Source organism: Denticeps clupeoides, chromosome 2 (genome assembly GCF_900700375.1).
Source record: "Denticeps clupeoides chromosome 2, fDenClu1.1, whole genome shotgun sequence".
NCBI classification, from domain to species: domain Eukaryota; kingdom Metazoa; phylum Chordata; class Actinopteri; order Clupeiformes; family Denticipitidae; genus Denticeps; species Denticeps clupeoides.
In genome coordinates this window covers 13,648,175-13,674,867 of record NC_041708.1, presented here as the reverse complement: position 1 = coordinate 13,674,867, position 26,693 = coordinate 13,648,175, and the positions used below count along the sequence as shown (strand labels likewise).

Genomic DNA, 26,693 nt, shown 5'->3' with positions numbered 1-26,693 from the left:
TGCAGGGGTTCTCAACCTTTGCTATGTCGTGAGAGCTATGTCGTGAGTCAATTTAATTACAGTGATTTTTTGGGACGTGAGAGGGGCTCACGGCAGCACCCGCTGCTCATTGAAAATGTGACACTGATTCCATATGACAGTTCAACAAACAAGTTAATAATTTTAAGTAATTTACATTTTTTATGAAATAATGACTGTTTTGGTCTATTTTAGCAGTGAAAATAGATCCCAACAAAGAAAATCCAAACAAAGATCACACATTTTGAATTTTTTTTCTTCCGTTTTTTTCCCTCCCATCCTGTAGCCTATTTGCGCCCACCCGCAAGAGTGGCCCCACCGGTTGAAAACCACTGATGTATTGGATGCGTATTGATGGTATGAAACATGTCTTGCAGCACTGTGTGTTAGGTCTGGTACCAGATCCAGGTCCCTGCAAGCTGTAGGTCAATAGTGCATTCTCGCCCTCATCCAGGTCAGTGGCGATAAGTGTGATGATAGATGTGCCACTGGGCTCATTCTCAAACACACTTGTGCTGAATACGCGCTCCAAGAACCGGGGTTGGAAATCATTCACATCCATAACGGTCACCAGAACCTGAAAGACAGAACCTGACAGCTGTACTAAAAACAAAAGGGTTTTCTAATCATCAATGAATGCATTATTGCACTGGAACTGAGCACTAAATGTTGCTGTTGGGCCTGGGGACATTTATACAGATATTTAATCAATGTGATAATATTTGAATGTACAACACAATTGATTTCCTTCAAAATTAACATCCTAAGCGATAGTACATTAGTTGTACTAGCACTAACCTGTACTGAGTTCTCTCTGCGGTTGTTGGGGCTCCCGCCAGGGTTGTCCCTTCCGATGGCAGTCAGCGTGTAGCGTTCCTTAGTTTCCCTGTCCAGCACAGAGAGGATGTAAATGGCACCCTACAAGGACGAAAATGATAATGGATGCAGTTACAGACAACAACTGGCCAAAGTTACAATCATAGTGAACATACCTACTGACAGATCTGATGCTACTGGATGCAACCAGTCATTCAAATTTGAATGCAGTATATCTGTCCTTTTTACTTCATACAAATAAATATTCTCCAAATAATGCAAAATAATTTTGCTGTGTTTTTCAGTGACTCACAGTGGTGGGAGTGATCCCAAATTTGCCCTCCCCATCCACCAGGCTGTATTCAATGACTGAAAAAAGCCCGGAGTCAGCATCTGTGGCAGTCACACTCACGATGATGGTGCCCAACGGTGTGTCCTCTAACACCGATTTCTACACAAACATCACAAACAATATAAAAGATACATCAATACCCTTCACTGAAACAGAGACAAATTATTCTAATTGTTATCAATTTAAACTTTTTTTTGTAGAAATACAATAAAAAAAATATATTAATCTTAATTTCACTGATACAGGGATGTACTGTGTGTGCTCCTTGTGTAAAACCAGCAGCAGCACCAACTTCCATTGCAGTTCTCAGGCTGCCTTACCTGATATGACGGCTGCTTAAAAATTGGGTTATTGTCATTGATGTCAATGATTCGCAGGTAAACAGGCAGTTCAGCAAATCGAGACGGACTCCCCTGGTCTTGTGCACGAACAGTGAAGTTTAGCCACTGGACCTGCTCAAAATCCACCGTCCTGTTGGCCACTATTTTTCCTGTGGAGAAAACCAGAAAATTTACACAATTACAGTAAATGAAATTTATGAATGAAATTTTTTTGTGGGGTTGATCAAACAGCAAGACTTTTTTGATCGAAGCTGCTCATGGATCAAGTTTGCATTACTTGTAGAGCATTCTGCCCTAAGCACCATAATGTACCTGTCAGTGAGCACAAGTGGCCACAACTTTAAATTAAACATTAAATTAAAGCCAACTAAGTGGCACTTCCAAATGTTCATCCTCGCTGTCAGAAAATAAGCTACACAGTAGCTTAGTAGTATTGAGGATAGAAAAGCACTGATTATGAGTCTGATTATGAAAAATCTGAAGGGGTCATATAATATACTTTAAATGTCATCAAGTATTCACAGTGCATCACTTTTCCCACACTTTGTTATTTTAAAGCCTTATTCCAAAATTGATTAATTAAAAGTTTTTAATTGGATACATCGGATAGCGCAGAAAGGAAGTGGACTCCTTAATCAGAAGGTTACCGGTTCAAATCTGAGCCACCAAGGTGTCACTGAGATGCGACTGACCAAAGTACCATACAATGCTCTCCTGGCACCTGTCATGGCTGCCCACTGCTCACTAAGGTGCTTCACAATAACAATCACTTTCACTTTACTTTTTCACTTTCAAGGACATTCACAGAGTTCTCCTGAAGCTGTGAATTAGGGTTGTTGTCCTCCTGAAAGATTAACCATTGCTTCAAGAGCGCTCTGCAGCAGGTTTTCATCCAGGTTGTCTGTGTTGTTGCAATCATCTTTCCCTCAATCCTGACTAGTTTCCCAGTCCCTGCAGCTGACAAACACCCCCACAGCATGATGCCACCACCATGCTTCACTCTAGGGATGATATTGGCCTGGTGATGAGCAGTGCCTGGTTTCCTCCAAACATGATGCCTGGCATTCACACCAAAGAGTTCATTCTTTGTCTCATCAGATCTGAGAATTTTGTTCCTCAGTCCTTAAGGTGCCTTTTGGCAAACTCTATGCAAGCTGAAATTCTCCTCTGATCGCTCAGCTCTAGGAAGAGGCCTGGTGGTTTTGAGCTTCTTCCACTTGGAGGTCACTATGCTCATTGGGACTTTCAAAGCAGCAGAAATTTTCTGTAATCCTCCCCAGATTTGTGCTCAAAACAGTTTTCAACATCAACAGTTTTTTCAACAGGTGGACACCAATTAAGCTGCAGATACATATCAAGGAGGATCAGGGGAAACAGGATGCACCTTCATGGCAAACGCTGTGCCAAAATCTCAAGTAAACATTTCACGTTGTCATTAATGGGTGTTGTGTGTAGAATAATGAGGGAAAAAATAAATGTTATTCATTTTGGAACAAGGCTGTAAGTTAACATAACAAAATGTGGAAATTTTGTGAATATTTTCCGTATGCACTGTAATATTTTTCATTATTTCTTTTGTATATCATGGAGGCAAATAACAAACTTCACTGTCATCCCTCCCCTTTCTCATACAGATCAATTCATGAAGAGCAAGAACAATGCTGGGTTGCAACATGTAACAGCAATCATTCCATGATGATGTGTAATGCTGCAGTATGATTATATTGATTATATAGGCATGACAATAAACATTAGCTGCATACATAATCAATACACAATAAATTCTACAAGACTGCTTTACTGAGAAAAGGTTTGAGAACATCTGATCAATAGAAAGGTCTTGACCATAGATCTTTGAAAAAGAATTGAGTGAAAAAGAACCAATGAAAAAGAATTGTGTGGGGTTATGGGAATAAATACACCTCGGATTGATCATTTGTACATCTGTAGGGTGTTTTTGTCCAATTTTTGATTCAGTCCATCGAGAATGGCTTTTTGTGGTGTTACAGTGGAAATGCTGTTTAATAGGGGAACCAAAATTAAATGAAAAATGAAAATAGATGCTGACGTAGACATGTGGAGCTTTGGTGGGAAAAAATACTAAATTAATTACTGACTGCAGGTTACAAGGATGCATGGATGAACCAGATGAAACCAACAAGGCTTCAGGGGAAGCCTGTAGTTTTAGCGAGGGAAAGACTCATTCTAAATGCTGCTGACCTGTGGAAGGGTCCTCCAGTCGCACATAGTCCCCACGGGGCAGGTGCAGCAGCATGTACACCACCTGTCCATTGGGTCCTTTGTCAGGGTCCACTGCTGAGACAGATAGCAGTGTGGTGCCGGGGTGTGCCCCTTCTAGGATGCTCTCAGAGAAGTTAGCCACTCCAAAGGGACGGAAGCGAGGAGTGTTGTCATTTACATCCAGCACATTTATGGTCAGTCGGGCTGTCAGCAGACAGAGGAGTTTTTTTCTTGTTTGAGATCTGAATAGGCACTAGTGATAAAAAGGCAGAGGGTGTAGAGAACATAGCCTTACCATTAGGCACACTGACTGACTGGTCAATGATGTCACTGGCGTTGTCGTGGACGGACACAATAATGTCAAAAGTGGCAACAAGTTCCCTGTTCAGTGGATTTTTCACAAACACAGCACCTGAGAGAACACACACACACATGTACACTGGGGTGCAACATACTTTGTAAAACACCAAACCATCCGTTCTAGCCTCTATAACCCAATGCAGCCTTATGGACTGCGGAATTTCGGTTTTGCAATTCATTTTGAAATTGGTCCAGAAATGTCCAGTGATGGGACATCAACTCGAGAGGAGGGCTTTGGCCCATTGGCGCTTACAGTTTAATAGGTGTGTAAATTGCGTTAACCCGGAGAGAAGCAGGCAAAACTCTCTTAAGCAGAAGCTGGGTTTTACATTTTACCATTTATTAACTTCCGATGTCTCAAACATACTATACCCGGTTAAATTATTCTATACGTTCAGACATGAAACAATATAGAGGTTACATGTTCCTTACTGTTACTGTTCTGTTCAAAAGTGAAAGTAAAATACAAGCAGAGCTCATTACAAGCCACACAGTCCCAGTGTGGCGTATAACTCAACTGAAGTAAGATTTGCAAGATATTCACACATGTGAATTTGTCTTAAAGGAAATTCATTCAAATTCGCATTTCACATCTGCTACAAACTGACAACTGTCTATCATTAATGCCTTTGATCAGACCTACTGTGGAACTTCAGATAAACACAAAAAATATCCCTGGCCCAAAAGCCAAGGTACGTACACATATTAATTCCAGATGATATTAACACATAATAATACAATAGTACTTCCGATAAAGACTCACCTGTGTGGAAGTCAATGCCAAATGAGTCCTGCAGGCCGCTCACCAGTTTATTGCTGTCGTCTTTGGCCTCTACAGATATGATGTAATACTCAAGTCGAGGTCGGAGGTCAGCATCTTCAGCGGTTAGTGTGGCCACCACCTCACTGGGTGGTGTGGACTCATTGACGCTGATGGTTTGGACAGGAAACAGGAACCTTGGACGGGAGTCGTTAACATCATCCAGGACTACAGTCAGAGTACCCGTCCCCGAGAGAGGTGGTGTGCCACGGTCTGTTGCCATAACGACCAACCGGTAAGAAGCACGCTCTTCACGGTCAAGTGATGCATTTCCTACCAACACGGCACCAGACAGGGCATCCACCACAAAGCGATCCTGAGCACCACTTTCCAAACGGTATAGCAGCCAGCCATTAGAACCTGAGTCTGCATCACTCGCCAATAGCTGTGTAACCACAACACCTGTTACACAAATCACAGAACACAAATTCATAGAAACATACGCTGAATATTTAAAATATCCCTTACTTAGAGAAACCCCTGCTTTAAATCATGCTACATTCAGAGTTTTTCCTCAACTGGATGACAGTATAATTCATTATACTGATTATACTGATTTATATACTGATGTAAGTCTCTCTGGATAAGGGTGTCTATATATATTAGGTGGCGTTTCAGTGTAGGCTGGTATGTACAACAATGGACGTGTGTAATGAATTCCACTTGTCCATTGTTGTGGTTCCCTGCCAACACACACGCACCTGATGGACTGTTCTCAGGCAGGCGGACGGTGAAGCTGGGGGGTCTGAAGACTGGGGGGTTGTCGTTGACGTCCAGGATGGTAATTGTGAGGGGAACACTGCTGTTCAGCCTGCCCACATCCTCCCCGACCAAAAGCAATTCCACCCGTGGATCTGCAAATGCTTCCCGATCCAATACCACTCTGTCACGAACAAACACCTCTCCTGCAGAAATGGAGGAAACCGAACTGAGCATACAACACTGAAGGCTATAACCATTATTCAATACTAACCAGTATTCACTTTAAAACCAGAACAGATAACCAGCTTTCATTCTCACAGCCTTACACAATCCATATGCTCAGATGAGATTACAGCTAAAAAAAATTAACAGAACAGATAAACAGAAAAGAGATCCAAGTAGGACACAGAAATACGACCCAGCGAAGTTCAGTGTTGTCCTACCTGTTTTAGAGTCGACAGTGAAGAGGTCGACTCTGGGTCCCAGCAGCCTGTATGTCACCACAGCATTCTGACCAAGGTCCTTATCCACACCCAACACTGGCCCATTCAGCACAGTGACCGGACTGCCTGAGAATGAGACGAAATAAAAAAGGTTTGGAAAATGTTTGTAGTGCATACATATTTGATATACAAATACATCCCACAAAAATACAACTACAGTGCAAGTTGTATCTGTCTGTCATTTAATTAATTAATGTACGAAAGATCTGAAGGTCTAGATCTAGAAGAAAATTAACAAATTTAAGACACAAGAAAAATATTCAACTCTAACCTCTATTTTCATATTTGGCACTCCAGGGTTTGTTCACTAGTAGTTGTAGCCACTTATATAAAAAAATAATTGAAGGATTTTTGAGTTTGTCATTGGTAAATATCTTTAAAAACTATAATAATTTAAAAATGAATTAATAAATTTTATATATAAGTGGCTACAACTACTAGTGAACAAACCCTGGAGTGCCAAATATGAAAATAGAGGTTAGAGTTGAATATTTTTCTTGTGTCTTAAATTTGTTAATTTTCTTCTAGATCTAGACCTTCAGATCTTTCGTACATTAATTAATTAAATGACAGACAGATATATATAAAACATTTTTTTAAACAATATGAAAAATAAATAGGTGCTGGTACCTGGGAGGGAATTCTCACTGATCTCAGCGCGGTAGCTGGTCCGTGTAAACAGTGGTTGGTTGTCATTTTCATCCAGTATGGTGATGACCAGCAAGTCTGAGTCCTGCAAAAATTGATGTGTGGAGTAGCAGCCAGTAAGGTTATCTTGGAGACATAAATGTGTGCTCCTGATTATGTGTGTGAATCAGCAAGTCATAAAACAGCATAACAGATGAAATACAAAAAAATCAAGGTTGTGCTATGCATGCATGGACTGTGAGCTCATGAAATAGCTGGTCATGTCCAATGTGTTGCTGATGTGTAGTGAGGTTACATGAATGTCAGACTTTTCTGTCATTGTGAGCATAATCTGTTGTGGGGTCAGTCTATCACCCTGGACATAAACGTTCTATAATATATCAGGACCCATACCACAAGAATAGATTCTGTTAATCCATGACTAGTCAAGAAAGCCCAGGACACTGCTGCATTTTGCACTCCACACTCAGCTGTAAACTTTATACACCTGCACCCTTCCCTACACTTCACACATATATTTGCAGACTGCACATGCAACAACAATGTTGCGTGTTGGTTGTATTATGAATGTTGTTTACTGGTCGCATTAAGAATGTACTGGTCATATTAGGAGTGTAGTGGTACTGTGAGTGTTGTGTGAGTACATACCCGCCTGGCGATGCGAGGGTTCTCTGGGTTATCCTTGACGGTGATGGTGAGTCTATACTCATCCACTCGCTCTCTGTCCAGAGGCCTGTTGACTTGAACCACTCCAGTCTGAGAGAGAGACAATGAGACATGAGCAAGAGACATATTTAGAACAATCTTAAACATCTTGAAGAAGCAAAGAATATCTTTATAGTAGCAATTCTAATCCAAAATACTACAATAGGGCAAGAAAAAAAAAAAAGATTGCTAAAGCTACTAAAATTGGGTTATTAAATTATTAAAACCTGGAAGGGTAGTAGGGAACCCACAATGCAAAGGGAACCCAAAGGATTGGCATTAAACAGATGTGTAGCCATAAGAAAACTACTGATCAATGAGGCTAATCATCAAAAAGGTTTCAGTTTGGACTCTGGAGCAATTGTAGAAGGTCATGTGGTCTGATGAGTCCAGATTTACACTGTTCCAGAGAGATGCTCCTTAAAACAATGCCACAGCGAATGTATACAGTACAAAAGAGGTCCAGTATATGTGATAATTGCCCTTACAGTGTCATTGATGTAGAAAGCTCCATCTGTGTTGCCAGCAGTGATGTTGTAGGTGAGAAGGGCATTGCGGCCGCTATCAGCATCCTGTGCTCGGACCTGGGCCACGGAGGTGTGCACAGCTGCAGCCTCACTGACACTGGTGTTGAAGGGCAAGTTCAGGAGAACTGGGTCATTGTCATTGATGTCCAGAACGAGGACCCCCACCACCACCTGACACACAGGAAGCAAAATATTTTAAACAATATGTGTGTGTGTGTTTATATGCTGCTTACTCTGCTTTTGTTAGATCAGAATTTAATGACTAGAGTGTGTCAGACTGAGAACAGACATGTCCAGATCATCCAGATAAGTAACGAAGAAATTACTTGAGTTGCAAATTAATATTCATAGCATCAATCATCAAGCTGCACAGCATCAATCAATTGTGGGCAGTCGTGGCCTAGTGGTTAAGGAAACGGACTTGGGGTCAAATCCAGAGTCGCTAAGTGCCACTGAGATACCTTTCCCACACACTGTTCCCCCGGGCGTCTGTCATACCAGCTAAAAAAAAGTTATTTAGTTAATTTTTCAAATCAATTTGTGTCACAAGCATTAAGCATTGTTGCAGCGCATGATGGATGGTTCGTTAATCAATGTGTGTGTGAGAATACTATGCATACTAGGCTTTGTGGCTCCTTACTGTGCTGCTGCGAGGCGGAATGCCCAGGTCTCTGGCGGTGATGGTGATGTTGTAAGTGGGCGTGGCCTCTCTGTCCAGCTCCACATCTCTTCTCACCCGCAGTTCCCCTTCTACTGGGGACACAACAAACTCATCTACAGGGAGAAAAACAGGATTTTTATTTAACATTGGGTCAGACAACTTGCACATTCACCAATGCTATCATGTTCTTTGAGACTCCATGAATATGGTTCAGCTAATTGATCTTCAGTGGAGAGTATTCTTCATAATAGACACAAGAGGTGTGGATATGGGCTAATGACATGAACTAAGTTAATTAAAAAAGAGGGTAAACCCCTTTTTTTAGGACTTTAGGACCCACGACTGAAATCATACTAGGGAAAGTCTGTATGTATTAGGAATTGACTACAAACACTATTGCTCTGATACTGGATCTGATTTTACACAAATTGTCTGTTATTTTATGCTTTATATAATGTATATGTTTCTTATGTGTCTGTCACTGACAGAGGAATTTGTTTAAAAAAATCACTTTTTCACTGTTACAGCCTTATTCGAAAAAGGATTAAATTCATTTTCCTCAGGGTTCTACACAAAACACCACATGATGACAAGGTGAAAAAAGATTACTTAAGGTCTTGTCAAATTTGAGATCCACTTGTCCCATTCATTTAACAGTTTTTATGCTTCACAAATGGTAAGAATAGAAAGAGAGATTATAAGGGGAGTAAGGGGCTTACATTCTTTTTCTTCTATCTGTCCCATCAAGCATGCCCCTTGGGTAGTTGAAACCATCTCTCAATGTCCAATATCCTTCTAATGGGACCATATTTACTTGCCTTTTAGGTTTTTGAATCCCTAGAAACTAAATAGCTGATACTTAGTTGCAGAACTACATCTTCCAAATGTTGTCTTGACATTTAGAGAGTTCAGTAATTTTCATCATACGTACACTTCAACTGTGAGAGACATTTTTTTTTATTTCTCTATGGTGCAGAAAATAAGTATTTAGCACCCAGAAACAAGCAAGAATTCTTGCCCTCACAGACCTTTATTAAAGGCACCTGTTTGAACTCCTGTTTGACTGGGATGAGCCAATCTTCAATAGGAAAGCTTGGTGAGAAGAGATCAACTCTTGGAGAAATGAATACAAAAAGGAATCACTGACAATCTCCCTCAATCTGCGGCTTTATGCAAGATCTCACAAATGATCTTAAAACAGCCCAGAATTACACAAGGGGAACTGGTCAATGACCTGAAGAGAGCTGGGACCACAGTAACCTCCTTCCATCAGTGAGAGCATTGAAGAAACATGGCTGGATCTTCCAGAATGACAATGATGCCAAACACACTGCTCAGGCAACAAAGGAGTGGCTACACTGATAGCATTGCAACGTTCTATAGTGGCCTATCCAGTCTCCAGACTTCAATCCAATAGAAAATCTGTGCCCATTGGCAATGTATCACAGGTCTTGAGAAGATCTGCATGGAAGAATAGGCCAAAACACCAGATACACTGTGTGCAAACCTACAGGAAATTGTGTGCAAAGACCTAAAGGAAACATTTGACCTCTGTCATTGCCATGTGATTTTCTGGATTTGTTTTTTTGACATTCTTTATCTCACAGTTGAAGTGTATCTATGATTAAAATGACAGACCTCTCTTAACTTTTTCAGTGAGACAACTAGCACAATCGGTGGCTGCCAAATGCTTTTTTGCCCACTAAATTTAAAATATTAAAATATAAACTGTATGTGGGATTTTTTATATCCCTCTACATGATCTTGGATACACACACAAAAACCCAGAAAGTCTCACTCTTGGGATCTCCAGCAGTGATGGTGTACTCTACTTTGCCATTAAGGCCTGAGTCTTCATCAGCGGCCTTCACTGTCCACACACGGGGCCCCGGCTGTCCCTCTGTGATCTCAAATGGACCTTCAAAGCCCCTTGGGAAGGTAGGGGTAACATCGTTCACATCAATGACATTTACCAGCACCTGCCAATAGAAACAGACTGTTATATCAGAAAAAGCAGATGAAATAAATATGTCATTGTGCACTGAAGAAGATTCATTGTATCCATTAATGTGTGCTAAGGTAAACTACAAGAGGGAGGTTATTTCAGTACTACTTCAGGACAATGTACACTACCAAGTTTGGACACACCTAATTGCATTTTTTAGATTATAGAACAAAACCGAAGACACTATAAAATAACACATGAGGTTATGTAATAAACAAAAAGTTGAACATTTGCGTCTCTCAAAAGCAAAGAGCTTTCACTGTGATAGCAGCATTTTGGCTTCTCTCCACCACCTTATGGTTTTCCAACAGTCCTGAAGGCTTATTCTGAACGCTTCATTATGATTCACTCATGTTAATGAGCATCTCATGAAGTGGTTTTTGATTAACAAAGTATTCAGAATGTAAAAAGAGGCGACTGATCAATCATATTCTACATGTTTCTTGCAAAATGGCTCCTTCTCCATTTATAACTGCCACAGAGTAGGTACATTCAAACTTTTGACAAATAGTGTGTGTGTGTGCCTCACCGTGGTGCTGGATGTCAGTCGGAGGGTAGGAATTGGACACTGGTCAGTAGCAGCAATGACCAGTGTATAGTGACCATTACTGAGCTCATAGTCCAGCTCTTTCACAGCCACTATCCTCCCCTACACAGCAAACAGAAAAACATGAAAACTCTTCCACATTCTGCTATTTTATTTTCCATTCAGACTTTTTCCATTCAAAACTATTTTTTCTTAAGTCAACACCAGCAACCATGCATGATGAAGAACCATGAGAAGGTGGAAAACTCCACTCACCATCACCTGGTCAATACGGAACGTCTGGTTTAGGTTGCCCTGGGTTATGGTGTAACGTAGGGTACCATTGAGTCCCTCATCTGGGTCTATGGCTGTTACTGTGGCAATAGTTGCTCCCAGTGTGTCGGGTCCTTCTCTCAGCACAGTCACATACTCCTCCTCCAAAAACTTTGGGGTGTTATCATTCTCATCTATGATCTGCACCCACACCATGGTCGAAGTCTTTAAAGACCAGAGAAACAGAGTTTTTCATAGACTGAGAAACTGAGAAATGTTCACAGCCAATGCTCAATACTTTTTTGATGCAACTTTGGCAGCAATTGCAGCCTTGAGTGTTTTTGAATATGATACCACAAGCCTGGCTGTCATGATCCGGACCGGCAGGGGTTACTCTGGATCCGGAGTCTGGACCGGAGTTTCATGTTCGCCTTGTGCAATGTTCCCTGATCGTGTTCACCTGCTGTCTATTTATATAATTGTATAAAACTATCCTGTTCGTGTCTGTTCGCCATCGGGTCATTGTGCATGTTAATGTTCCCTTGTCTCGTGAAGTTTGTATTAAACCCCTGTCCTGTGATCGTGCGAATGCGTCCTCCTTCATGCCATGTCCAGCCCACCCATGACACTGGCATATCCTTGGCCAGTTTAACCCATTCCTCTTTTCAGCTCATCTCAAGCTCCATCAGTTTGGAAGGGAAGTGTCTGTGAACAGTCAAGATATCTCCAGAAATATTCAATTGGATTCAAGTCTGGCCTCTGGCTGGGCCACTCAAGGATATTCCTAGAGTTGTCCTGAAGCCACTTGTTTGATTTCTTGGCTGTGTGCTTAGGAGCAGGTTTTCTGTAACCTTCCCCAGATTTATGCCTCAAGACAATACCGTCTTGGAGGTCTATAGACAATTCTTTTGACTTCATTCTTGGTTTGTGCTCTGGCATGAACTGTCAGCTGTTGGAAAATTTTAATATAATTTAATCAATTGTAATAAAGCTGTAACATTAAAAAATGTGATGCGCTGTGAATGCTCTCTGAATGCACTATTCTATTCATTGGCCAATGTATTTCGTAACCTGTGAAATAACAGAGAAGAAGTTGCACTTCCTCCTGATTGTTTACATACTTGCGTACAAAGTTCTAAAAATCAGTCCAGGCATTTAAGTCCCTTTTATCCAAAGCGACTTACAAGAAGAAGACACCAGCAATTCTCATTTGGTTTCCATAGATTTTGAGTAAAAAAAAAAAGTCCTGATATGGCCTAACTTGTCAAGAATAGACCATGCTAGGGAATTGTTAAGTGCTAGATGAAAAAAATGGTTTGCAGGTGTGTGTGTTAGTGTTAGACTTGTTTGAAATACTTTTTAAACAAGTGGGTTTTCAAATGTTTCTTAAAGGTGGTAGTAGTCTCGGCTAGTCGAATGGAGCAGGGAAAGTTGTTCCACCAGCCAGGGACATCAAAGGAGTAAAAAGGAGTTTCCTACTACAAGAGTCTCATTCAAAATTGTGTGGGATGGTGTACTTACACCTAAGAAAAATTGATAGGGTTAGAAAGTTTAGTAGGAAATTAGTACATGCTTTTATAACACCTATACGCTGACTACTGCAACTCTCAGTTCTCTGGTTGTCCTGCTGTTTCCCTGAATAAGATCCAAAATTCTGGCTTCCAGTTTAGTGCCGTACTGACTTTAAGATTCTGCTTCTCACTTTTAAAGCTTTGCATGGTGATGCTCCAGCATACTAGACCCTAATAACCCACCACGCTCCCTTTGTTCTCTCTTACTTGCTGTCCCCCATGTACGCAAAGTCACTGATGGAACCAGAACATTTGCTTATAGAGCACAAAATCTTTGGAATAACATTTCAAGAAAAAATCAGGAATCAGACACAGTTTCAATATTTAAATCCAGGATAAAAGCCTACTTATACAGTCAAGCTTTTATCAAAACTCATTATTACACTATTAATTATGCTGCAGTAGGTTGTGCCAGAAATGTTGTAGTCAGCTCACCTACTGTCATTTTGAATAGCTCACTATCCACTCCTGTGTGAATGGTAAATCTCTGTCCCAGAGAGCAATCAGGTGGGTGATTACATTGATCTACATTTACAATTACAAATCCAGAGTGAATTACAAGCATACTGAGCGCCAACCCTCTTTTCGTGGCGTCTGTCCGAGTTATATCTTTGACTCTCTAGTGCAAGCAGGCCCATTGTGCATATAGACAACAGTAAACTCACAGGGAGAACAGCATGTTAGAGTTAGCATTCTGTACTCACTCACACCTACAAATGTGCAGAGACACTGAGACAAATATCTGACATCACGTTCAAAATAAACTAATTTTACCATTTGATGCTTCATTTGAAGCTAGGGGAATCTTTAAATGGTCCAGTGTCATCATAATGGATATACATTGTAACTATAACAGTGGATTAAAACCTACACTGCCCTGTCAGTGTACAGGTTCTTTTTTTTATAATTAACTATTTTATTGAACTAGACTAAACATATTTATAAGACGTACATTTTTTTGCTGTCATTTATGGTCTTGTGAGGACATGCAGTGTCATCTTTTTGTCCTATTATGTTGTGATTGTGGCTTTTTTTTCTTCTTTTCTTCAGATATCTGGACATAACACACCAGTTCACATCTCAAGCCCCAAAACTTAATTAACAGCAACAGAAAACAGTTTTCACTGCTTTAACTGCCCATCAGTGGAAGTCTCTCTGACATGGGTGGGGCTTGTTTGTATATGGATTTGCATTTCCTTTTTTCATGTGAGGGTGTGTTAGAGACAGAAGAGGTCATCTATCCTGATTTGCCTGTCTGACTGTTCCTAGTATAGTAACTGTGGTTTCAGTCAATCCCAGGTTTATGAGCCCAGAACCATGCTAATGGAGTAGAGCTAATGATTTTAAGTTTTAAATATAATTTAAAATATGCTCACGCTTCCGCAGTAAATGAGCCATCAGGTGATGTGTTTTGATTGGCGAAAGATGGACCAATGAATGCTGAGTATGTAAAACGGAGATAACAAAAGCAACATCTGAGATGAAGAAAAGTTTTGGATAAATGTCAATGATGAATAAATTATGTTACAACATGTATATATGATTCATTGTTGGGTTGTAAATGGGCCCCTTCCACCCTGACCACCACGCTCTCCACCAAATGCTAACTAACAAACAATCATGTTGTAACATCCACACCATCACAAGTCCCAGGAGCGCAGTTTAAACTCTAATATGACCACTGAGTCACACCAGCTTTTTCAACATGCTAACACACCTAGCTCTTCCTCAACTGGAAAAACTCACTCTAACAACCCGCCCCAAAGGGCCATAACCCTTATGCTACCCCACAGTATTGGCCCTAGGAACAGACCACACACATTAAGATGAACATAACAGCTGAAACACGTTACACTAAATAAATATCTTCATACATAATGATGATCACAATCAAGAAAACAAGACCCCCGTTCTTTCAAGTTCTCTCTTCCTGTGTCCTTCTGATATTACTTGTATGTAAAATAAGACAAAATGGGGGAATCTTTGTAGTGAAGTGAACTCTTGATAAGTCATTAAGCAAATTGTTCTTCTGCTGTGTTTTGTATTGTTGTGGAGATCAACAACCAGCAGATCTGAGAGTTAGATTTCAAAGTGAAAGACAGGAAATAAGCAGGCAGATGGAAAGAGGTATGCTGATAGGCAGACATACATGCAAATGTATCAAAACAACACTTCCATTCCATCCAGCAGTACAGTATACAGCTGAATAACTTTTAATTCCTTCACTACACAGCATATCTCCTAAGCACATAAGTATTAGCACCAGTCACAACATAAAAGGCAGTCAGCAGTTTAAAGCTTTACAGCATTAGAGGAGGGTGTCTCAGGTGTACCTGGCATGGATACATTTGGAAAAGTCTGGTGTGTTTATGAATTAATTGTTAGAGAATATGAGCTACTTGTGGATACTGTTATTGTGGTACATTCTTATACTGTTGCTTTACTCTAAACTGCGCTGTTTGTGAAAAAAATGGTTTTATAGTAGTAAATACCGGTAGTGCAGCTGAAAGAGAATATTGGGAGGGATGGACGTGAGGTCGCCTCTCTTATAGAGAGCCTTGCTTCCTCCTCTCGCGCAGTGTCGATCCAGACTCTCGCGGTGCGCTCACCGCTCCTACTGCGCCTGCGCAGATAGCCTCCACTCCACTCCGCGGACAGAGCAGAAACTCGCAGGAGCTCGCCATGGACCTGGAGCTGTTCGCGCTCTTCTGCGTCCTGGTTTTGGCCAACGCAGGTGAGCCGATGATGATTTACTTCAAACTTTAAGCCTCGACCACGGGTTAAATGAACCTGGTGGTGATAGCGGCTTCTTCCGCACTTTGTAAATTTATCGCATCGACCCGAGCTGGAACTCAAATTAAGTCACGTAATAATATTGTAATAATAAGGTATTTTCGAGGACACATGCGCGTGGTCTGTACATTTTTCGGCGAACTGCGTGTTTTTCTATGTAAGGTTTTTTCGCTGTTCTGTGATTTGCAGTGCGTGTTTTTGTGGTGTGTGCATGTTTGGATTTTTTTCCGCATTACATTTTCGCCTTTTTGTAAGTTGCAGTGCGTGTTTTCGTGGGTTTTGCCTCTGTAACATCTGGCGCTGCGCCTCCTCCCGTCCGCCCATCTACAGACAGAGCAGCAGCAACAGCTGCAGGTCAGGTTTTGACAGACAGTCATCACCACAACCAACCTCTTATCCAACCAAACCAGTCAAACCAGTACTGGACTCAGTCCAAGAACCATTGTCCAGTGGCAAGACCTTTTTTCTGTTTTTTATAATACAAGTGTAAAAAGGGTGCTGAGCACGGCAGTCTGTTTTTACTTTGTATCTGTACTCACATCATGAAGAACTGCTGGTAGTGACGTTCTGTCTCGGTTTCACAACCCAGAGCTCATGATTGTGTAATAACACCCTGGGCATCACTGCTCCAAAAATCTGCTAACGGGGTCCTTCAGGCTGTTAGATCTCTAACAGAGTGGAAGCCTCTTTGTTCGGACATTTCCTTCCTTCACTGTTCTGAGTCTATCTGCTGTGTCTGCTGTGAAGGAGTCAGGAGCTTCAGTAACGTTAAATCGTTAGAAGGGGTAAGTCGATGGAAAGTGAGAGATCCAGACTTCTGTGGTGGCAGGGTGGGAACTTCCCCTTCGGTTCAGCTAAAGAACCGCAGTGGCTCCTCCTCACACGCCCAACCCCACCCACAGTTTATGCAGGAACGTGTAGCATGACCACAGCAGTCCTGATGCAAGCTGAAAGCATGATCCTTGACCTCGTGGATATAAAAATGCTGAAGTGCTATTAATGGAAAGCTCTGCTGGAAAAAATGCCTGCAGGACGTTGATGCTGCACTCTGAGGGAAATGTCTGATTAGAGGGTCTCAAGGCCTTGGCTCAGCAGAGGTTCATGGACCATGGATGAGCAGAACTGTCAACAGTTATTCCAGCTGCATTACAACACCCATAATTTTAAGTGGTGCAGCAGAAAGTGTGGAACATGAGTTCACATAGCAATAAATTAGCAGGTGGTCACCTTTAACCTTGTTTATCCACTCTGAATTAGTGAAGAAGAGGGTGGGTGGCTTGAACTGGATTGTGTGTCTGTGTTTGTGTGATTATTGTATTAAGGATATAATATAAAAGGATGCTGGCCATGGTCAGAGGGTGGGACTCGCTGTGTGAAACAGTTGTCTGGACCAAACACTATTGTTCCTCAGAGAGACACACACAGCTGGAGGGGGTCGACCTTTCAGTTAATCACACAGCCTGGGTTTCCTATTGCTCTTCCTGACACACACACACAACCAGGGGTCACAGGCTGGTCGGCTACAGTATTCTGGTGGTGCACGTCTGGGCTGGTACAGGCCAAACACTAACTCTGCCTGACACTTTGATTGGAACGGAAGAGGAATTGAATTAGACAGTGATTTTGAGGGTCGAGGATCTGAAGAACAGATGCAGGGCTACTGGAACAGGAAGGAGGGGGTGGAGAGGGGGAGCTTGTGTGTTTGGGGAAAAAAACAAGGATGGATGAAAAATATCGGTGCTCTGGCACGTTCACTATCTGACTAAAACAGATGCGTCTTTCTGTTCAAATACACTTCTTTTGGTCAAAATCTTTATTCCATTAAAACATTTTTTGTCGGTGTCCCAGTTCTCTTACTCTGCATTGCTTAAACAGGATGTGCAAAACAAGTGCAAAATGATTCTGCAACACACACACACACACACACATCTCAGAACACGTTACCCATGCACTGCACACACACACACACACACACACACTTACACTAAGAGATCTCCGCACAGTTTGCCCCTCATCTATCAACCACACAAACAAGCTGTAAAACTCAAAAGCACACACACATCTAATCATGAATAGAGCTCAGTCTCTCCTCTCAAAAGACTGTTCTTTAATAAAAAAAAAATCTCAGGTTATTTTCAGGTCATCTTCTGTGTGTTGAAATGTGTGTGCATGTGAGTGTGTGTGTAGGAGTGAGCAAGCCTCACCACCCTTCGTATGTGATGTAAAACTGAAAATCGGCTCTGCTGTGCTTTTGCTTTTTAAATATTGGGGAGAAGAAAGATGAGATCAAAGGCAATGGAAAAAGGAGGCGATGGAGGAGGTGCATGAGTGCAGTTCTGTTGGCTCAGTTTCCTGAGTAGAGATCACCGAAAAAGTTCTCACTTTTTGGCCCTGAGCTGTGTTACAAGTATTATGCAAAAGATTGGACTGTAGTGTTCTGAGTAACAGAGCGTGTCTAGTGATTTGTGTGTGTGTGGTTTGAGTAAATGTGCCAGTATAAGTCAGTTAGTCAGCCAGTCAACACATTCACTGCCGATGTGCACAAGCTAACACACACCAGCCATGTTCTATCAAGAAAGTGTTCAGATAACTGTAAGGTTTGAAACTTGGTACATGCCCCTCTGTTGGCACATATCAGGCTGAAGTATAGGAAGATGCCAGGGCAACGCTGTCAGGCAGGTTACCTAAGGCCACAAAATGGCTGAAGACACAGGACTATTAAATAACACATGTGAGGTTATGTACATAAAAAACAACAACAAAAAAGAAAATTGAGGAGCTTTTGCTGTGATGGCAGACTCTTCTCTCCACCACCTTCTTATCATTCACTCATATTAATGAGAATCTCATGAAACAGCTTCTGATGATGACTATAGTGAACAAAGCAGTCATGAAGGTAAAAAAATGTGACTGAAAAAACAGGTTAATCAAACATAATTCACTTTCTCCTGCTACAAAAATACTAAATATTTTTCTTGCATTGGATTCTTCAAATCCAATTCTTGGATCTTAAGTCTCCATAACCACCACAGAGTAGGGGCATCCAAACCTTTGAATGGTAGAGTATTTTCACCACCACCATTTGACTTCAGTAAAAAGCAGGTTGTATTTTAATTGAAAAAAGCTCAAGTGGAGGACACCCACCGCAAAATTGGGCAGTGTTGAAAGGTGTGAAAAATGTGTAAAAGGAAACATGTAAGTGATCCAGCTTAAAGGTTATCTTCTTAGACCTGAGCCTACCTCCATGCTTCACAACAGCAGTACAATGTTGCAGTCTCTCAGTGTCTCATGCACACAGTATTCAACCTTCTATGCATTTACTCAACACGTTCCAATGTTTCTCACATAGAAAAAAAACTGTGTTTTTCTTTTGTGTTTCATATCAATTCAACATTTATTTATTTCTCTTTTTTATTTATAATTTTTCTTTTTAATTTGCAGTTAAAGTTAAATTAAAGTATTTGCTTCAACAATCAGAATTGTCCAATAACAGAAAAATCAGAAATTGGAATCGGCCATGAAAATTGGTGTGTGCTTTTGTTCTCTGCAGCCCTCAGCATGGATGACTCCCACCTGAGCCTCTCGGCTCCTTACGACCATTACATCTGCCAAGAGGGCGCCAACGTCTCACTAGCATGTGTCCAGCAGGGCGCCCTGAAGCACGCAAATGACATCTTGCACAAGGCGTGGCTCTTCACACCGCACATGAACCAGCGCTGTCACGAGAGGAAGCACCCACGCAACAGCTCGCACAACACCTCCCTGCCCCCCTCGCAGACGGTGCTGTACAGCAGCGAGCCGGACAGGTTCTCAGTGCATCTGCGCAATGTGCGCCAGAGTGACCAGGGTCGCTATTGCTGCCTGCTGCTGGACTTCCTGCATGAGACGCACCCACACACGCTGCTGCAGAGGGCCCACAGCTTCATCCTTCTGACTGTGGTTCCAGCTCAGATAGGTCTGTGTGTTTGTGTGTGAATGAGAAAATAACCTGTGAAAATAATCAGTGAACCCAAGTTGACCCCAGTCCTCATCCTGTCTGCTCCACAGCACACAAAGACAATCCAACTTGTTCCAAATGGCTGCAAATGTCAGATAAAGGTAAGGATCTCCACTGCTCTCTTGAACCCCTTTACACCAACCTGAGCCCAGGTCACATGTCCACTACACAAAGCAGTGAATTTCTTTTAAAGTGTTTCTTCAACTACACAAACAATGGCACATTTACTAGACTGTTATAAATTGGGGGAATCATAGTCCGGGTCTAGAGTGTGTTGTGGAAGGGTGGTAGTAGCCTAGTGGGTAAGACACTCGCCTGTGAACCAGAAGACCCAGGTTCAAATCCCACTTACTACCATTGTGTCCCTGAGCAGGACACTTAACCTTAAGTTGCTCCAGGGAGACTGTCCCTGTAACTACTGACTGTAAGTCGCTCTGGATAAGGGCGTCTGATAAATGCTGTAAATGTAAATGTAAATGTTGTGGATGGAGAGGTTCATTTTTCAACTGTGTGTGTGTGTGTGTGTGCAGGTGCAGTCAGTGCTGGTTTTGCTACAGCTGCCTGCATTATGGCCTTCCTGTGCCTCCCCCTCATCCTGCTGCTGGTCTACAGACAGAGGCAGAGCATACAGTCCAGCCGACGTGAGTATACACACATTCAGCTTAGAGACAGTATTATCAGACAGGAAAATACACACACACACACACACACACACACACACAGAGAGAGCAACCTAGATACCTCCTCCTTCTCACAACACCGTTTCCTGCCTCTTGTGGTTAACCGGTGTGCAATAAAAGCAGTGCAGCAGTGGGCAGTGTGTTGAAAATACTTTGTGTGGTAAAAAAAGGTTTTAAATGTTTATATAAAGAGGTTTATACAAAGGGATATGTAGGCATGATTGTATGTGTGTGTGTGTGTAGTAACCTATATCCCCATTTTGTTTTTTGGTAGGCGCACATGAGTTGGTACGCATGGACAGGTGAGGTTTCACACACAAGCACATATGCAAATACACACACCTGTATATTTTTTTAAGGAGTTAGTGTATACGTAGTGTAATTATGTTTTTACAGAATGATGCTTTTATTTTAATGTTTCATATTTTTATAATGTAAAAATATTGTAATGTAATGTAAATTTCTAAAAATCTGTGTCATTGGTCATAACATTTTCAGAAGAAGATTTATATATTTTTTTCACAACAAAAACCATCCAGCTAAACCATGGCAAAGAAAAGCCATACTTTTAATCCAGACTTCTACCAAAATGACATCTGTAGATTTTTTATTAATTTAAATATCATGTTATTGCTGCAGACCACCAGCCATACTTTTAATCCAGACTTCTACCAAAATAACCTCTGTAGATTTTTTATTAATTTAAATATCATGTTATTGCTGTAGACCACCAACACCACATCCTGTGAGGTTACTAAAGCCCCTGTCTGTCTGTTTTAGTGATGCTCATGGTCATGATAACCCCGTGTTTCTGGGCAGCTCCCCAGAGGCCAAACCCCGCACTGTGTCTCAGATCCTGACACGGCAGTCTTCTGAGACCAGCCGCCACCTGCTGTCTGAGCCCTGGTCACCAATCTCCCCAGGGACACAAGGTGATGTCTTCTTCCCCTCACAAGGTGAGAAATCACTTTCACACTTAGCATTGCAAAGATTATGCATATGCACATACACACCATAGAGACCCTGGGGTTGATGTTTCTTGAATTTCTCAGGAAATTAGCATGCAAATATTCCTCTCTAGAAACTGTGTAAAATACAGATATCCCTGATAGCATCAGAAACCAGAATAGCTTTTTGGTTGGCAACATGGGGAATATTTTTGGTGAAGATTTTACTGCTATAAACCATTAAAACAAATAAAATCTCACTCACTCTCACAAACATGCTGACAGTTTATGATTCCCAATCACTCTGGCACCTGTGCCGACATTGTAGGAATTCCAAAGTGAATTTCTCGTTTCCTGCCCAGGATCACACACTACAGTTTCACCAGACACACACACTCACACATAGTATGTCACTGAGAGGATGATATTTTCACAGAAACACAGAGAGACATGGCGCTGTAGAGTTGAATGTTGGCAGGAAAACTTTTGGTTTTCTGTTCCGCATCTCTGTTTCCCTGTTTTTTCACAACCCAATAACTTAACCAGCTATGTAGCATGAAAAACAGCAGCTGCTGCTGCTTCTGATGATGAAGGAACACATTCATCCCATCTGTAAAATCATTATTTAGTGAACGTCTGCTCAGACAGGATGTTATTTTTGTATGAAGTCACAGGAATAATGTGCATGTGTGTCTATAATTTCTGTAGACATTCAGACTCCACGCTATGCTGCAGAGCAGTCCAAATCCCTAAACTTTCTGTCTTTGTGTGTATTTTCCTGTAGAGGTGATTCCAGAGTCTCCCACTATCTTGCAAGTGTAACCTGAATGACCTCGCCCAGCGTCCTTCCCAACAGCTTTTCCCAACAGCTGAAATTTCTCCCAAGCTGTTCCTGAAGCGCTTGTGCACTCAGCTACTTCTCCTGGGGACATGTGAAGAAGAAGAGCCCCTCATCTCAGGCTGATGAGGGGCAGGACACACTCTCTGGCTCTGTCTCCATGGTGACTGCTATTCCAGGCAGCTGCTTAGAACTTTCCAGAAGCTTGCAGATAGGTAATGCAGCTGCTGTCTGACAAATCTCAGCCCCTGCCGCTTTGCACTTAACCATTTCACTGTGGCATGGCCATAACCACATCAATGCCTTAAATGAAAACTGCCTGCATTTATCTCATATGGGATATAAGTGTGTGGAATATTTGGTATGTGCTCTAAATATATGTACAGTCAGATTCTATTTTAATAGTAACCCTTGAGATAGATATCTACAGTATATATACAATCTACATTACACTGTAAACTGAATTCTAGTACAGAAATATACATTTACGGAACATCATCAGGTCAGACATATGGTGCGCTATGATGATAATAAGTGCGCTATGTGTAAATTATCAATTGCACTGTGTGGGTGAGTCAGTCTCGTGGCTGACTGGTAAATATACAGTATATATACTACCTCTCAAAACTTTAAGGTAGTTCAGAAATGTCCTTGTTTTCCATGGAAAAAAAACATTAAAAGACGTTTGAAGAGAAAAATTACAAAAATAATTAAAAAAAACTTGGGTTAATGTATGCAGCATTCCATTGGAACTCAAGACTAATTGTTGCTGATAAAGGTCCTCTCTAGATGTATATAGATGTTCAATAATTACCAACATTTCCAGCCATAAGAGTAATTTACAACTTCAACATATGGTCTGGAGTTTTAACTGTTGTTAATGCACCAAAACCACAAAGACATTTCTAAATTACACTAACTTTTGAATGGTGTGTGTGTATAAACTGTGTTGTTCCAGTAAGACACTGCCTGACCTGTTTCCTCTTCTGGGTCGCTGGTTTCTCTCTTCCTCCTTGTACCCTTTGTAGCTGTCAGCATTCAGCGTTTGATTTGGCTAAATGTAGCCATTCCTCATGAACTTCTCCAGGATGACAAATTCCTGCTTGGAATTTTGTTTCCAGATGTAGCATCCATGTGATTAAATGTGTGTATGTGTGTATACGTGTGCAGCATGACCTGTGAACGAAATCTGGTGACCAGTGAGTGTCTTCCAATCAAAAATCAGCAGCTTTACATGTATTTCCCATTATTGTGGAATAGGGTATATAATATAAAATGGGTCATAAATGTGGCATCTACTGGTATTTTAATTGACATAAGTTAGTTTAGTTAACTGGAAATATTGGAAATTAAAACTACAGCATAATATATCTGTTTAAAGTTCCAAGGGTGAATTTCAGAAATGATCAAAACAAAGAAAAACTAATAAAGAGACCATGCATGTGTGTTTGAGAGAATGAGTGGGTGTGAAAAGAATTTGTAAACATCACTTTAAATGTCGCACATGCCCAATTCTGCTTTGTGTGAAAGTGCTGTATAAAGTGCTTTGGAAATATATTTTTTGGAAATGATATTTTTCTCTTTTTATATATATATTAAAACTCTTTAGGGCTGATCTGTGTGTGTGTACTTACTGGTGGTCGTTTGCATCAAGAATCACAACACAATATTTACTCATGGTGAGTAAGCATGGGGTTGTGGGTGTTGATGCATGGTGTGTGTTGCTTAAAAAAATACACTGTTGCTTAAAAACTAGGTTGCCTTCTTGACTTCCCATAGGTCTCTAATCACTTTAACTTTGTTCTATTTTTAGGGGAAATGCACAATCTGCAGTGAATTTCAACATGACTAAACATATTTCTATGCATTTCCATCTGTGCTTATGCTGAACTGACCGAACATGACAAGTTTAAAGGGCTGTGTAAGTGTTCAGTAGTGTTCTGAAAGAGTATGCTGCTTGTGCTTAAAAGTGTCACTTCCTCTCTCCTAGAAAAAAAATGGTAGTAGCACTGCAGTCTGTTTCCTGTCATCGACATCACTGTTCACTTCCCCATCGTAAAAAGGTTTACAACATAGCAAAACAGATGCCACGACAACACCGTGCACTGGGTATAAGTTGTTTTGCTGTTGCCAGCTAGTGTGGCAGTTAGCGACATGGCCTTGCACTTCCAAGGTTGTGAGATTGCTCTCCCTGTGTTGGTGTGGGATTCCTCCGGATTCTCTGGTTTCCACTTACTATCCAAAGGCATGTACACCAGGTGAATTTGTGACTAAATTGTCTATAGGTGTGAGTGTATGTGTGTGTGTGTATCATGGGTTGGGCTATTGGAGCTGAGATCCTGAGTGGGGCTAAGACATTATGGAAAATGATTGAGCGAGGGCTGTTTGCTGTACCCATATCAACCACTGGAGGGGACCCTCCAACTCAAAACGTAATCTGCTCTAGGAGCAGATTGAAACGCTTGTTTGTGAGTCTTACCGACAGAGGTGGTGTCCCATCATCCTCCACAGTGACAGTGAGCTGGTACCACTGCTGCCGCTCACGGTCAGGTGGGGATGGTCTGGTCACCATCTCACCAGTCATGCGGTCCATGCGAAACGTCAGGTCCTGGTTGCCGGCAGTGATGTAGTAGAAGAGCATGCCGTTTGGGCCGATGTCTCGGTCTGTGGCCACAACTCGTAACACAGCAGTTCCTCCACCCACATTCTGCATTTCCAAAAGTACTTATTAAGCATTATTTATTCCAGAATAAGGGTTATGGTGTTGGAGTGTTGCTGTGATGATGATACAAGACAGGGGAAGGTGGTGGTAGTTGGCAGGTGGTCTTCACCTCACTGATGCTGATATTGATTCCACGGGGACTCTGGATTACTGGTGTGTTATCGTTCACATCCAAGATGTTAATGGTCAGAGAGAGATCGGAGTACCGTGAAGGAGAACCATTATCCACTGCACGCACCTGCATAGAGCATATATACCCTAAAACAAGCATTTGCACCAACATCATTCCAAATCAGGAGTTTGAGGAACTAGCAGAATATCCACCATGAACACATTTTGGTCACTGTTCACTCATTGGGGTGTTCAGTATGATGCAATGCATGAAGTATCCTAGTACTACCCTAGGACACTAACTTAGGGTAACACACTGGCCTATGCTGTCCATGCAGTAACTCACACACACCTAATGGCCTTCTTCTAGTTTTCCATACATAACATTTTAAATATGCAATTCATTTTTACTTTGACTATAATGCCTAAAATGTACAGGGACATTTACGTAAAATGTCCCTGTACATTTTAGGCTTTATAGTCAAAGTAAAAATGGAAAACTAGAAGAAGGCCATTAGGTGTGTGTGAGTTTTCAGGCTTGATTTACAAACAATGATGTAAGAGTGCATTTTATATATATATAGCAAGTGACTGCAAACACCTGGTCACCTTTTTGTTTAAGGTGAGATCTAAGAGACCTGATCATGTAATCCTGCATTTCCTCTATACTGTGTTCTATGGTCCAGATGACCTAACATGACATGGCTCAATCTACACTGGACAGTTCTATTCTGCAGATTTTGGATTAGTGTTGACCAAGGTATAGATTAGTATAAAAAACATATCAAATATTACTGTTTACATGATATAGTGGAAACCCCTTGAGCATAGTGAAGGAAAAAAAGTTTGGTAATCTAATCCAGCCAATAGAGAAGAAGCTGCCTGTCTTGTAAACTTGTATATAAATAGAAGCAGAATAAGCATCTCACCCTGAGGATGTAGCGATCAACAGTTTCACGGTCCAGGGGTGCATTGACATAAACATCCCCATATGTGTTGTTTACCGTGCGTATCTCAAAAATATCCCTCATGTTTCCCGCCACCAGGGTGAAGTTCACCTGTGGGAGGGATGACAAGCAGAGAAATTCTAGTTCATAAACGTTGTACAGGACACAAGCTCAACGCTGCAGTGACATTCTGATTCTTTTTATACCATAGCGAACTGATGTAAATGAATCAACTGCCAGTGCATAAAATATATTTTAATATTTATCCATCCATCCAGGCAGCCATTTTCTACATGTTATACTCCTAGTCTGGGTCACCTGGAGCACACCAGGAGGTTGTCTTTTGGAAATCCAAGGCCAGCTCTCCAGGCTGTGTTTTCCCACTAAAATACACTGGACTCACCAGTCCATTTCTCCCAGCATCTCGGTCCCGCCCTAGAACCACTGCCACTTTCTGACCAATCGGAGTGTCCTCTCGAATGGACACTGACATGTCTGAGGTGATGTCAAACTCCGGACTGTTGTCATTTTCATCCAAGATGGTGATTGACACCTGTGACAACAGCAATGCCATCATTAAAGAACACAA

At 41.5% G+C, this 26,693-nt stretch overlaps 2 protein-coding genes across 9 annotated transcripts in view; one reads left to right on the top strand and one right to left on the bottom strand.

The window, feature by feature from the left end:
- cdh23 (cadherin-related 23) overlaps positions 1 to 26,693 on the bottom strand; it is a 213,103-nt gene that overhangs the window by 7,853 nt on the left and 178,557 nt on the right. For 6 of the 7 annotated variants that reach the window (XR_003748543.1, XM_028969157.1, XM_028969156.1 and 3 more), the window contains 20 exons: positions 26,508 to 26,657; positions 26,087 to 26,215; positions 25,156 to 25,284; positions 24,804 to 25,031; positions 11,502 to 11,723; positions 11,229 to 11,348; positions 10,493 to 10,673; positions 8,674 to 8,807; positions 7,995 to 8,204; positions 7,450 to 7,557; positions 6,784 to 6,886; positions 6,094 to 6,219; positions 5,650 to 5,853; positions 4,892 to 5,350; positions 4,064 to 4,180; positions 3,748 to 3,972; positions 1,507 to 1,676; positions 1,148 to 1,285; positions 817 to 936; positions 418 to 595 (listed from right to left, as the gene is read on the bottom strand). Coding sequence is in view for 6 of the 7 variants with exons in the window: in XM_028969157.1 (XP_028824990.1) it covers positions 418 to 595; positions 817 to 936; positions 1,148 to 1,285; positions 1,507 to 1,676; positions 3,748 to 3,972; positions 4,064 to 4,180; positions 4,892 to 5,350; positions 5,650 to 5,853; positions 6,094 to 6,219; positions 6,784 to 6,886; positions 7,450 to 7,557; positions 7,995 to 8,204; positions 8,674 to 8,807; positions 10,493 to 10,673; positions 11,229 to 11,348; positions 11,502 to 11,723; positions 24,804 to 25,031; positions 25,156 to 25,284; positions 26,087 to 26,215; positions 26,508 to 26,657 (3,451 nt within the window). In the remaining variant the exon portion in view is untranslated. Of the gene's footprint in view, positions 1 to 417; positions 596 to 816; positions 937 to 1,147; positions 1,286 to 1,506; positions 1,677 to 3,747; positions 3,973 to 4,063; positions 4,181 to 4,891; positions 5,351 to 5,649; positions 5,854 to 6,093; positions 6,220 to 6,783; positions 6,887 to 7,449; positions 7,558 to 7,994; positions 8,205 to 8,673; positions 8,808 to 10,492; positions 10,674 to 11,228; positions 11,349 to 11,501; positions 11,724 to 16,401; positions 16,898 to 24,803; positions 25,032 to 25,155; positions 25,285 to 26,086; positions 26,216 to 26,507; positions 26,658 to 26,693 lie in introns of those variants that run through there. The other variant, XM_028969184.1, reaches the window with a different exon arrangement.
- On the top strand, positions 15,653 to 23,939 carry vsir (V-set immunoregulatory receptor). 2 transcript variants are annotated; one of them, XM_028969228.1, is made up of 7 exons: positions 15,653 to 15,803; positions 19,413 to 19,817; positions 19,910 to 19,960; positions 20,390 to 20,500; positions 20,814 to 20,841; positions 21,359 to 21,495; positions 22,271 to 23,939. In XM_028969228.1, exons 1-7 carry the CDS (start codon positions 15,752 to 15,754, stop codon positions 22,306 to 22,308), a joined length of 822 nt encoding a protein of 273 aa, XP_028825061.1. In that variant the 5' UTR covers positions 15,653 to 15,751; the 3' UTR covers positions 22,309 to 23,939. The 2 variants fall into 2 exon arrangements, with proteins under 2 accessions (XP_028825061.1, XP_028825052.1); XM_028969219.1 differs by having other exon boundaries at positions 21,320 to 21,495.